The sequence below is a fragment of the Oratosquilla oratoria genome, unplaced genomic scaffold (assembly GCF_046742065.1).
Source record: "Oratosquilla oratoria isolate Oo_2021 unplaced genomic scaffold, ASM4674206v1 SCAFFOLD88, whole genome shotgun sequence".
Classification (NCBI taxonomy): domain Eukaryota; kingdom Metazoa; phylum Arthropoda; class Malacostraca; order Stomatopoda; family Squillidae; genus Oratosquilla; species Oratosquilla oratoria.
Window position 1 is genome coordinate 33817 of NW_027467752.1, and position 13684 is coordinate 47500.

Consider the following 13684-nt stretch of genomic DNA (forward strand, 5'->3'; position numbering starts at 1 on the left):
AAATAGCTCCAACCAAATCTACAGCAACACTTCTCACCAACTGGACAAAAGAACAAATACATACCTCATCTCTACATCAACAACACTCTAATACCACACACAAACACACCGAAAATTCTTGGTGTAACATACGATACATCCATGTCTTTCAAACAACACATCACAAACATAAAAAACAAATGCACACCCAGACTTAACGCACTTAAGTCAATCACTGGAACAACATTTGGACAAAACAAAGAAACTAATATAACAATATACAAACAATGCATACGCTCAGTGTTGAATTATGCGAGTCCTGCATGGGCTCCTAATCTCAGCGAGACACACCACAACACCCTTCAAATCATACAAAACAAAGCCCTAAAAACAATTACAGGCTGCACAAATACAACACCTACAGACCATTTACACCATGAAACAAAAGTCCTCAAAGTCAAGGACCACCTCGACATGAGAGGCACACAAACACTTGCCGCAGCCACCACAAACACATTAGACCCACTACACTACATAGCAGAACACCCACACACACCAAGAAACATTAAAACAACACCCAAAGACCTTTATCACGCACAGATACTCTCTTCTCTTCCTCCACCACCAAATACCAGCCTCCGGAAACATATTCATAATCATATCACTCACCGCTCCATTAACACACTGAAAGACAACACACTGCTGCATGCCAGACCCCCTGATATCCACCCTTCTGAATCCTCTCTCCCACGAAAGGACAGAGTCCACTTGGCCAGGCTGCGGTGCGGTCACCACCCAGCACTTCTAAGCTACCAGAAGAGGCTGGATGACCGCGTTGTGAACAGCTGCCCAGGATGTAACACTTCACCCCATACCATACAACACATAATGGAAGACTGCATTATACACAATCATGCACGCAAACAACACAACATACGCTCTATAAAGGATTTGTGGGAAAACCCAGTTTCGGCTATGGCATTCCTTGGGGAGACGGGACTGCTCGGACAGACAGTCTAGGGAACGACAACAACACTACTTGCTGCTGCCTCCACAAACACAGCACACCCACTACATTACATAGCATAACACCCACACATGCCAAGAATTGTCAAAACATCCAAATACCTACATCACACACAAATACTCCCTCCTCTTCCTCTACAAACACCAGCTTCCACAAGCATATTCATAATCATATCGCTCATTACTCCATCAACAAACTGAAAGGCAATACATTACTATATACCAGACCCCCTGATGTCTTTTCCTTTAAATCCTCTCTCCCCTGAAAGGATGGAGTCCACTTGGTCAGACTGGTGCAGCCACCAACCAGCCCTTCAAAGCTACCAGAAGAGGCTGGAAGACCACATCGCTGATAACTGTCCAGGATGCAACACTTCACCCTCATGCAACACATTATGGAAGACTGCATTGTATACAATCACACACACCAACACAATATACACACTCTAAGACTTGTGAGAAAACCCCGTTTCAGCAATGGCTTCCTGAGGAAGATGAAGACTGCTCAACCAAACAGTCTAGGGAACAACAACAACTACGAAAATTCATTAGAAAAAAGAAATAAAACACCACCTTTCATAAACATTTTAATTGGTTCCAATTATCAATAAGTACAAAAAGACTTAACGAACCTAATACTTCAATCTGGAAAAGAAAGTAGAAACTAGGAAGATCACAAGGTACAACCGTAGAATCTACTCCTCTTCTCCAAGAACTGCAGCCGTCTTTTTAACGGCATAAGGTTTAACAGACTCTGCACCACAGTCAACAATCACAGCTTCTTCTTGAGGTTTGTCCCTTCCATCAGTTGTAACTGCACCCAACGCTTTGATAACATCCTGTAATTATGAACACAATGAAAATCTATCTTGTTTTATATAGACAAATATTTCAACTTGTTTCAAGTAATACCAAGATTAACATCTAGTTTAATGGATAAAAAATTCAGTAAGAAATTATTCCATATTTTTGGCTGGCTACCTCCCTTGTAAGGGAGAAGAACCCTCTTAGTATATGTACATTTGATTGAGAGGATTAGGAGAGGATCAGAGAGAGTAACTGGTAAGGAACAGTGAGTTTAGGAAAAGTAGGGGTTGTGTGGATCAGGTTTTTGTAACATGTGAGAAAGCTTTAGTGGGTGGGGGATGGGGGGGGGGGGGGTTGTGAGGGTTTATGTGTAAACGATATTATGAAGCAGCCTAGAGATTTCGTGTCTTTTTTCTGCACAAGGGGATGGAGGAGGGGGGGGAGGGGATCACAGATTAAATGAAGTGGCCTTGCTGTAGATGTGCCGTGTCTTCCTACTTTGCATCTGACGAGATGCAGGGATGACCAGTCATCCAGGAGGAGCCAAGACAAGAGGGAGGGAAGGAGGGGTAATGAATGAAGTGAACTGGCTACCTCCCTTGTAAGGGGGAAAAGAGTCCTTGGTATATGCATGTACCAAAGGATGTGACCAAAGAGGAATGTTAAAAAAAAAAGTCAGGAAATTAAATACAACTGCTGCCCTGTACGCGTGTGGGAACGTTTCTATGTTGTTGTTGGCTGTTGTTTACCATTGTTGGTATCCTGAGTGTTTACATGTCAACAGTTTGTAGTAGTAGTACAGCTGTCTCTTAATCCTACACTCCCCAACCACCACTTGTGCAGGCATTTGTGCCCACGACATAAATCCACTTTGAGAACTGACCCATGAAAAAAAAAAAAAAATCCCAAAGTGGGTTTACGTCCTGGGCCAAAATGTCTGCATGAGTGGCAGTTGGCAAGTGTTGAATTAAGAGACCTGCGTGTATTCATACGACTAAGCAAAAATGTGGCAGAAACAAAGTTGACAAGATATCTTGTGCCAAGTCTGGAAAGCATCACAGCACCTCCAGGTGGAAGCAAATCACCACTTGTAGGTACTCGTCATTGGTACCAGGATGAAGACTTTTCCTTCTACCCAGGCATCTTGCTTTGCTGGTGACAGACAGGGATTGTTACTCACCTTTTTAAACTCCAAGTGGTTCTTCCCCCCTTATAAGGGAAGTACCCAGCCAAGGCATGCACCCACTCGCATCCACTCCACTTACCATGCCTGACAAAACTTTCCCAAAGACAACATGCCGACCATCCAGCCACGACGTCTTCACCAGGGTTATGAAGAACTGTGAGCCATTTGTATCCTTTCCTGCATTGGCCATGGACACCCAGCCAGCGCCATAATGACTCAGCTTGAAGTTCTCATCTGCAAACTTCTCTCCATAGATGCTCTTACCTGTTAATGGGTCAAAATTCAAATTTATTACTTAAATGTTGCATTTACCATCAATATCTTCCATACAAAAATAATTCGTATAACTGTTTAAATATCTTATCTAATTCAAATGTGCTGTTCCTGTTTGGTTTATATATTATTTGTTTTTATTATTTGTCTGTATTATTTGCTCGATTTTCATTTATTATCTGTCAATTTATTATTATTTACTATTTACCCATTTGTTTATTTAACTATACCTATGTGTTTGGTTAATTTTATTTGTTATTATTTATATATATATTTTTTTTATCATTGTTATATTTATTTCTGCATCTGATCTAGTTATGGACCAAAAGGTCACCTGTTGGCATGCTCCACCTTTGTAAATCCTTTGTTTACTATTTGATCTAATCTACCCTGTCAGCACAAATCTGACAAGCCAACACAAGCTACAAAGTATGTCCATATGTACGACTCCTTAATCCTTCAGCATCGATGCTCAACTTGTGTCTACTCTTGCTCGCTACTGCTCAAATTTACCTTTTAACCCTTTGGCATCTACATATACTTGTATGTATTCCAGTAGTTGGCCATACACATTTTGGCACTCAACTTGCTTGTTCTATCTATATACCAACAGCTTTTTCCCCCTTCTGAGGGAGGCCTCCAAGTCAGACACTTACAGTACCTACTCCCACATTCTACTCCCCGTAACTCCTCATAGATAGTGGGTCATCACTGTATCCCGCCCACTGCCCTGGGTCAGAAACAATGTAGCAAGACAGTACATCCACAGCAATGCCACTTCACTTAATCTGTCCCCCCACCCCTCTTCCTTCCTTGAAGAAGAAGAAAAGAAGAAAAGAAGAAGGTAAGAAGAAGAAAAGAAAAGAAGAAGAAGGTAAGAAGAAGAAAAGAAGAAGAAGAAAAGAAGAAGCAGAGTAAGAAGAAGAAAAGAAGAAGCAGAGTAAGAAGAAGAAAAGAAGAAGCAGAGTAAGAAGAAGAAAAGAAGAAGCAGAGTAAGAAGAAGAAAAGAAGAAGAAGAAAAGAAGAAGAAGAAGAAGAAGAAGAAGAAAAGAAGAAGAAGAAGAAAAGAAGAAGAAAAGAAGAGAAAAAGAAAAGAAGAAGAAAAGAAAAGAAGGAGAAGAAGGAGAAGAAGGAGGAGAAGGAGGAGAAGGAGAAGAAGAAGGAGAAGAGGAAAAAGAAGAAGAAAAGGGGGGGGGGTGGAGAAATCCCTTCAGGCTGTGTCAAAATATCCTGCACACACAAGCACCCCCTAACCCCTCCCTTCCTTACACAACAGTACCATCTATACAGAGCCAATCTCCATTCATCACCATCTCCTGCCTTCCTGGCTCAACAGACATTCCCCTCTTGTCCAACACCACCTTCATCCTATCCATCTCATAGCATGATGGCTTCCAAGTGGCCTGCAATAACAACTACTGATGACCTAGAGCCCAAAAGACCGAGGAAGAGTTTATTGTCGTACAAAAAACTTGAAATTGTTAAGCGCCATGAGGGAGGTGAAGGGGCTAATTCCATCACCAGAATTGTGCAGTTGCCCCAATCAACCGTTTCCACAATAAAAAAAAAAAAAAAAAAAACTGGCAAAATAGCTACATTAATGGTAAAGACACTGATGAGGCAGAGGGAACCAATTATGGAGGAAACAGACTCTTAAGGCTGTCGATTAATGACCTGTCTTGCTACAACAATTCTCTTTCTACCTCCCTTGTGACAACAAAAGCCCTCTCGATTTAGAATGATCTACATAAGAAGGGATACCAAGTTAAAGATGGGTCAACTTTTAGTGCCAGTAAGGTTTGGTTCAACCATGTTAAAACCCAAGCAGCCCTACACATCAAGACAAGTGACAAGGTAGCAAGTTCTGATGAGCCTCCTGCTGCATCATTCATACCAACACTGAAAAACACATCAAAGAGTGGCTAGTGCCAAACAAGTGCTAAACTATGACAAGACAGTCCTGTATTGGAAGAAAATGTCATCCAGAACCTTTAATGCTAAGGAGAAAATGTCAGGATTTAAAGCATCTAAAGGCAGATTAACCCTGGTGCTGGGTGGTAATGCAGCTGGGTATCTAAAGCTGAAGCCTTTACCGATCTACTGCCATGAAAACCCAAGGGCACTTAAGGGCTGTGTGAGAGAACATCTCTCAGTGATATATACAGTAGAGCCAACAAGAAGGCCTGGATGACATCATCTATGAACCAGTATTATGTTGCAAATTATTTGTCCCCTGCACTGCACGATTATGCGGACAAATAAAACTTTGCCAACAGTTTCCTCCTGCTGGTTAACAATGCCCCAAGCCACCCAACAACCATGGAAGATTGGGTAGACAACAGAGGTGGCTATTCTGCCCAAAAGCACGACAGCACTCTTCCAGCCCACAGACAAAGGTGTGATCACCACTTTCAAGGCGCCACACAATGAGTCAGCTGATTAACATGGCTGACAGCCCAGACAAGCCCACAATCAAGCAGTTCTGGGCCAATTAAAATATCAAGAAGGCCATTGACAATATCAAGAAGGCCATTGACAATATCAATACAGCATGGAAGGTGACAGAAAAAAAAAATGAATGGCTGCTGGAAGAAACTGTGGCCCGAGTGTGTCAAGCCAGCTAACGACTTCATTGGATTTAGTAATCTGGCACCCATTCGTAAGGACATTACCAGGCTCTCACATATGGCTGGCTTCAAGGAGGTGGATGAAGATGACTTGAATGAATTGCTACAGTCCCATGATAAGCCACTCACCAATAAGACCTGATGGAGTTGGAATAAGAACGGACTCTCCATGGCAATGATTATGATGATGCGCCCCAGTGAGGCCTTAACATCAAACCCCTTTGTGAGGTGTTCTCTGGCCTAGATGCAATCATTGAAAAAATAAAGGAAAGGGACCCAAAACGAGGAGGAGAAAAAAAAAAAAAAAAAAAGGGCAAACCACCATTTCCGCTTCTTCAAACCTGCTGCTCCTTCCCACCCAGCATCAGCTGATCCGGACTCCCCTTTGCCACCTCTCCAGTCTATGTCTGGCCCTCTTCCGCCCACCTCTGCTGCCCAGGATTAATCAAGCCCTACCACTTCTGATGACAAGGAGAGGGCTTCCTCAGGATTTTAGTAAGACTAGCCATGAAAGGTACATGCAGTGCAGGATCAGGTAACTGGTGGCTAGTGGCATTCTACAGAGCCACTTTCTCTGTGCTTTCCAGTGGATATAGACCTAGAGGGGAAACCACTGTATAAAAAAATAATGTGTCTATAACACTACCTTTTTGGATGGCGTGGAAAAGTGTTATACATCTCTATATATAGGATAGGCCAAGGCTACTCTTCCCATTAAATTAAATCCTATCAAAACTCAAGTTCACTACCAGATTGTTTGATATTCAATCTGGTTTTCAGAACATAACCCTATCGTATAGTGGGGGAAACCTGCACACTCAACAAAAGGATCCCACTGAAACTACTACTACTCACATTTGTCCCCTTTTTCCCTTGTAAAAGTGGAACTATACAGGCACTCCTCCAGTCCTCTAGCATTCTACATTCCTTTAGACACATTAAACAACCTCACTAGCCAGTTCACTATTACTGTACCTCTTTTCTTCATACACTCCACGACACCCATCTAACTCGCATGTTCACTATGAATAAAAGTTATCACATAAAAAATGCATATAGTTTCATTTTGACCTCCATTAGCAGAACACATTAAACATTTATTTTCTACTATGCTAATTTCATTTAGTCAACAGGCCCTACATTTAGACTCAAATAAAAAGTTCCACATTCTTACCTCCAGTTCCATCACCTCTGGTGAAATCACCGCCCTGGATCATGAAATCCTTGATAATGCGGTGGAATTTGGAACCTTTGTAGCCAAATCCTTTTTCCCCTGTGGCTAACTGTTTAAAGTTCTCAACTGTTTTCGGGACTGTGCCGCCAAAGAGCCCAATCACTATCTTGCCAAGAGGTTTTCCACCATGAGAAACTTCAAACCAAACCTGAAAGAATAAAAAGTCAGTGTTATTTCAAAATCTAAAATCTTTTTACAGGAACTTTAATTCATGACAAAGCAAAGATAGGCACTGGAATATACTCTCCCTAAGGATAAAAGTACTGGTTACCAGAAGAGACAATTATATCTGATATTGGTTTCAAAAGACCACCATTCGTACATAGTAGCTGGTATCTAGCATATTATTCACATTAATATAAATAAAAACCCTTGTCATATGTACATCTTGCAACACTGCTTCTGACCCAGGGCAGTGGACAAGATGGAGGGAAGAGGGTAGAGGGGAATGGATTATGTAGGAGAGGGAAGAGGGTAGAGGGGAATGGATTATGTAGGAGAGGGAAGAGGGTAGAGGGGAATGGATTATGTAGGAGAGGGAAGAGGGTAGAGGGGAATGGATTATGTAGGAGATGGAATGGGTGGGAGTGGTTTCTACGCTTTTTTTTTTTTGGCTACCTCCCTTGTGAGGGGGAAAAAAGCCTTTGGTATATGTATGTATACGTACATCCTTACAATTGAAGACCATGAACCCAGCAGATTCATTTAACCCCTTCGTTACCGACCCGTCAACCTTACATAAACAAACGTTTCAAACCGTCCCACGAATGGCTGGAGCCTTATGTTTGTAAACGCAGACACTTGCCACCACGTGGGTAGAAATAACCCAGAAACAGAGGCCTTGAGAGCCCTCAATACACACAGCTTATAACTGACACGTGCGTGTCACAGGGAGCACGCTCGGTTCCTGGTGGGTGCACTCGACCGTGACACACAGGTGTCACAAAACACACATCCGGTACTCAAGGGGTTAAACATCTGTCCACTCTCTCTAGCCCATGCATTTATTGTAAGAATTCTAAAACCAACACTCCACAGCCAGTGCTAGTCCTTCTGGGGTATATGTCTGCACTATGTACCAACTCAAAGGGGTGCACTCAAAATTATATCTGGGTTATTTTTTTCTAAAGAAGAATGAAAATGTGCAGTTCCCACCAGTTACCACTTTTGTTCAACTTTGAACTAGAGTATGCACTGAAATCTGGCCTGTAGTCTTGGGTCAATGCCATGACTGTCATACTTTAATCCACACATGTAATTTGTGAACTATTCCATTGTATACTTTTCAAACTACGAGGATCCGAGTCTGGATTAACTAAAGTGAGGTACTATGACAACTATTCCTTATCACCATTTCAAGAAAAATGTTAGCACAACTACATGGTGCACCCTATGGAGTATCTAATTACTTTATGTTCAACATAAAGCACTTGCTTACTAATGTGCAAAACATTTCTTTGCACATGACCTACCCCATTACTTAGAATAGATAAAAGTACCATCTAATACTTCACAATGGAGTAGCTAACCCTCAGGTATCCATGGTCCTCTTGGACCAATGAAATCGAAGGAAAATGGCTAGTATAGCACCTAAATTCTTCGGTCATAAAAATGTAGAAAACACTAAGTTTAAAGGCACTTTTCCCTTATCCATTTCATACCACTTCCTTCAGCTTTAGGAAGGATGTCTTGTGGCAGAGGTTGGGACTGGAAGCAATTAAAATCTTGCCTAGCTCGAGTTGCAGCAAGGACATACTTCATTACACTCTCACTTCAAAAAGTCCTCAATAAGGAGGCACCATCCTAGCCTCCTCCAAGAGGGGGAATTTGAGATAAACTTCTTTAAAATCTTTAGCTGCTGAAGACCTCAACTCCATGTTTAGACAATACTACAATACTGGGCCTTTTCCAAGAGTTGATATCTTGTGTAGACCAGTATCTTAACCACTTCAGTATGACGATATCTGTGTAGGTGTCATGAGGCACGAGTGGGTAAACGAGGATGCCAGCATCGGTGTCTTTACTATATATATTTTTTCGTAGTACACAAATTACCCCCGGATTCTGTAAACTGGTTTGATCACGTTTTCTGGGTTTATTATTACTCAGTAAAAGAGAATAAGTAACACAGTAGTGACTGCATTTTATAATGCTAGTTGTGAGATGAATTATACATATGGCAGCTGATGCTGCATGTGAGAATTTGACTTACTGAAGTGGTTAATGACAAGAGTTATATTAAGATTGACTGATATTTCTGGCATAGAGGGTTCTTACTATAAATTCTGAATAGCAAAAGTAATGCTTGTGTAAACCAAAACTGGCAACTAGGGGATAAATTTGTTCAAAATACTGCAAAAATATACACGTGGAAGCCAAAAATCCCCAACAAACAACAAGATGATTTAAGCAATTAAAAAAAGGTGTATACAAATGCGCTGCCACTGCATTTGCCCTAAATGTAGTGGCAGCTTACAATGTTGCAATGGGTCCTATGCAAGTTACTCCTAAGCCTAGGGACAGTTACAGAGAACTATTTAGATTCCCAAATTTAGCAACTTTTTAAGAGGCAACAGGATAAATCTCCTATGGCCTTCAGAATACAGAAGCTATGCGGTCTGGCAAGAACCTATTTCAAAAAAGCTCCTTGTGACCAATCCTTTAAGCTCTTGGGAGTCTTGGATACATACATGGTTGAGATCCAAAGTATGAATGCAAGGTCAGGCTTTACCTATGACGACTTCAGCCAAACCCTTCAGTAAAAAAAAAAGTAAAAAGTTACCATGCATCCATTATGATATACAATTTTTATTTCAAATTTAGCATTTCCTGCCCTGAAAGAAAAAGTCTTAATTACTGTAAGTATAGGACCTTCCCATAGGGCCAAGTTTTTGCAGTGAAATTACACTGGGTAACAATTTTTCACAAGTTTTGTTCTCTTTAATATTTTTTAGCAATTCTAATGCAAAATTTTGCACTGGTTCCAAATGTGTACTTGCTTTTCTTCTACCACCAACTGTTTTAATGATACAGAAAATTATACTAACCCGAAGAAAATATATGGGGTACTGAAAACACACTATTACTTTTTTTTTCAGGTTTATACTATAATGTTCTTGACCATGGCTACAAGAGGGATGTAGGAATTCACCAGATTCATTCTGTTGTGCGTGTGGTTTCTACGTTGGACCTAAGCATGAATCACAAAATTGTGAAAGGTGCAATGTACTGGATGGGTTATTACTTTGGAATGAGTATGAGCGACCAAGAATATCCATGGGTCCCTCATGTGATATGTGGAAGTTGTTGATCAAATTTAGATGCATGGCTGAGAGGTGCATGAAAAGTAATGCCACTTGCTGTGCCGAGAGCGTGGCAAGAGCCAAAAAAATTGTCATAATGATCATTACTTTTGCATGAGTGACATATCAAAGTACAGAAAAGCTAAGGGAAGAGAATCCCTTCCATATCCCAGTAGTTTATCCTCTATTGCACCTCTGCCATGTAATTTACTTTATTGGTTCTACGGCCACCAGAAAATGTAAGTAAATCTCATCAAATTGTGAACTCTATTCTTTGTAACATAATCAACATTGAAATCTTCCAAACGTCTAGCTATGATGGAGGTCTAATCAGGAGAACGGTAAAATTATGACAATGAAGAAAAAGATGAAAATTCCGAGCCAAAACAGAGTACCCGCCCACACTTTCAAAATCAACAAACTGGACGAGCTCATCTGGGATTTGGACCTCACAAAGTCAGGAGCCGAGCTTTTAACATTCAGACTTAGAAAATGGAATCTGTTGGGGGAGGACTGTAGATTAACAGTATACAGGAAGCGTCATGAGGAATTTGAAGTATACTTTGATATATGCGAGGATCTCTACTTCTGTGAAGATATTAATGGCTTATTTACAGCTATTGAACTTCATAAATCCTCAACAATAGCAATTTCATAGTTCTATAAAAAACCTCAAAGCTGTTTTAGTGCATAATGGGAATCTGTATCTATCCCTGCATATAGCATATTCTACACAGATAAAATAAGAATATGACAATGTAAAAAGGCTTCTCGAGAAGGTAAATTATGACAAGATTAAATGGGACATTTGTGGAGACTTTAAAATCCTCGTTTTCTTACTTTGATTACAGGGTGGCTACACCAAGTATTCATGTTCCCTTTGCCTACAAGACAGGCAGGCTGATAATAAACACTACCAGAAAGTGGAATGCCCCCCTCAAAATTACTTGCAGCAAAAATCAATGTTATTCAACAGCCTCTTGTAGAGCCTGCCAAAGTGTTGCTACCCCCCCCACTTCATATAAAGCTTGGTTTAGTCAAACATTTTGTAAAATCATTAGATCATGGTGGAAAAGAATTTTAAGAGATTCACCAACTCTTTCCAAAACTATCAGAGGTCGAAGTTAAGGGTGGTATATTTACTGGTCAGCAAATAAAGATAATGTTGAAGTCAGTGCAATTTGAGAATACAAGTAATGTCGAAAAAGAGGCATGGTGTGCATTTTGAGGTATAGTGGTTTCCTTGGTAATAATGAAGACCTAAACTACAAGCAGCAGCTATAAGAACTTGTACAATGTCATTAAAAGTTTTTTTTTTTTTTTGCATTCCCATTTGGATTTTTTTATGAAAACTTGGGAGGAGCGAGTGAGGAGCATAGCAAAAAGTTCCATCAGGACATTGCCGCAATGAAGAAAAGATACCAAGAAGATGGAACACTGCTACAATGGAAGACTATATATAGTCACTGGTGTGTAAAGATCAAGGAGCTCACAGTATGAAATCACACTCAGTGCATTTCTAGTGGGCTCTTATAACCATATCACATGCTTTTCTACCTCCATTTTCTCATTAGTTTAAAAAGGGAATACAAGGACAAAATATCAGTTACTATTTATAGACAATGTGAATATGCTAAATATAGTGACTATTGTAGTTTAATATAGTTTTTGTATATAAAAATTCAATTATCTTTTGAAATATTGATGCTTTGCAATTTTCAATTATATTTCTAAAATCAGGAAAAAACAACCTTAGAAACACTAAAGACATTTAAAGAAACAAAACTAGTGTTCAGACTTCAAACAACCTTCAATCAACAAAATTCACAATTCCATTAGCACATCCTAACAACTTTAGGAAAAATTATTTCTTTAAAATCACCTTCACAGGTCAAAACAAAAATAGGAAGTGGAGACAGTAATTAAAGAAATAAGACATGGCAACAATTATACAATTCATTTTATTCAAAAACAATTCATATTTTTTCATATTAATTTCCTAAATATTCATTATTAAGCCAATTTCTCAGCCTTATAATCCTAATTAGTTTCAATCTCCCAGACACAATTTCTAATTATCATACAGACATAAAACGAGACAATATTTCACAAAATGATTTATGGCCTGCTTTACTATAAGTGTACGTGGCAAGGAAGGAAACACTTGTGTACGTGTAACACTTGTGGAGATAACCTCCGCAGCAGACCAATTGTGTGTGATGCCTATTATGACTGGTATCACTTGACCACATTAGCAGGAAAACAAGACAAAATTACGTTTCTGTAGGGAGTGTATGGGGGATGGGTATGCAGGGTGAGGGAGTACAGGCGGAAAAATAATTTGATGCAGCTCAACGGAACTTCTCCCCATCTTCTCTTTCTGAATGAGGGGACTTTTTTTTTTTCACCAATTTAATGAAGCAGCCTTGCTGTGGATGTGCTGTATCTTGCAACACTGCTTCTGACCCATGGCAGTGGGTGAGATGTAGGTATGACCCATCATCCAGCAGCAGCCAAGGTATGAGGGAGGGAGGGGGGTGAGTGGGAGTGGAGTATGTGGGGATGGAATGGGTGGGAGTGGATTTCATGCCTTTGTTTTTTTGGCTACCTCCCTTGTAAGGGGGGGAAGCCTCTGGTATATGTATGTATTACCTGTAAAGATCTTCATTGAAAATTCAGACATTACAGTTATTAGTCATGATATGGTTTAACGTCACAAACTCCTCCCATCGAAACTTAACATACAATGGTCACAGAAGATTACAGATTTTAGGATAAACTTGTTACAGTATCAGTGAATGAATATTTATAATCAAGCATATATTCATGCACAATGCAAAAATGTGTCAATATCCTACGATTGAAATTAGATTTCAAATACGTTCCAAGGAGAATTGTCATTTGTTTATCGCATCACTGATTTGTAAGAATCTATAAAGCATAGCATCAACACTGATCTATTGCAATTTTCTTTAAAAACAATCCTACATGATTATACATATTATATATATAGGTCCTTACTAAATACACACTCCAGGATTATTACAGGCTAAATAGCCATATACTGCCATATTTGCCATATGTGACCAGCATCCGGCTACGTAGCCACATTCCAAAAAGTGACTATACCAGTTTGACTATTCCTGGATCTGCATGTGGACATTTTGAAAAATTGCAACCAATATTTTTTTCATAATTACACACCTACATGATATAGCACTAGAAAATTAAAACCGATTTCCACCAAGAA

General features: G+C 39.9%; 1 protein-coding gene across 1 annotated transcript in view; it reads right to left on the reverse strand.

Annotated features, from left to right (window-relative positions):
- Positions 1–1579: 1579 nt before the first annotated feature.
- Positions 1580–13684, reverse strand: part of LOC143024078 (peptidyl-prolyl cis-trans isomerase B-like) — a 14775-nt gene continuing 2670 nt past the window's right edge. Inside the window, exons 2-4 of the mRNA XM_076182817.1 lie at positions 7073–7280; positions 3078–3262; positions 1580–1844 (exon numbers count right to left, since the gene is read on the reverse strand). Of these exons, the coding sequence (XP_076038932.1) occupies positions 1701–1844; positions 3078–3262; positions 7073–7280 (537 nt within the window). The 3' untranslated portion in view covers positions 1580–1700. The remainder of the gene's footprint in view (positions 1845–3077; positions 3263–7072; positions 7281–13684) is intronic.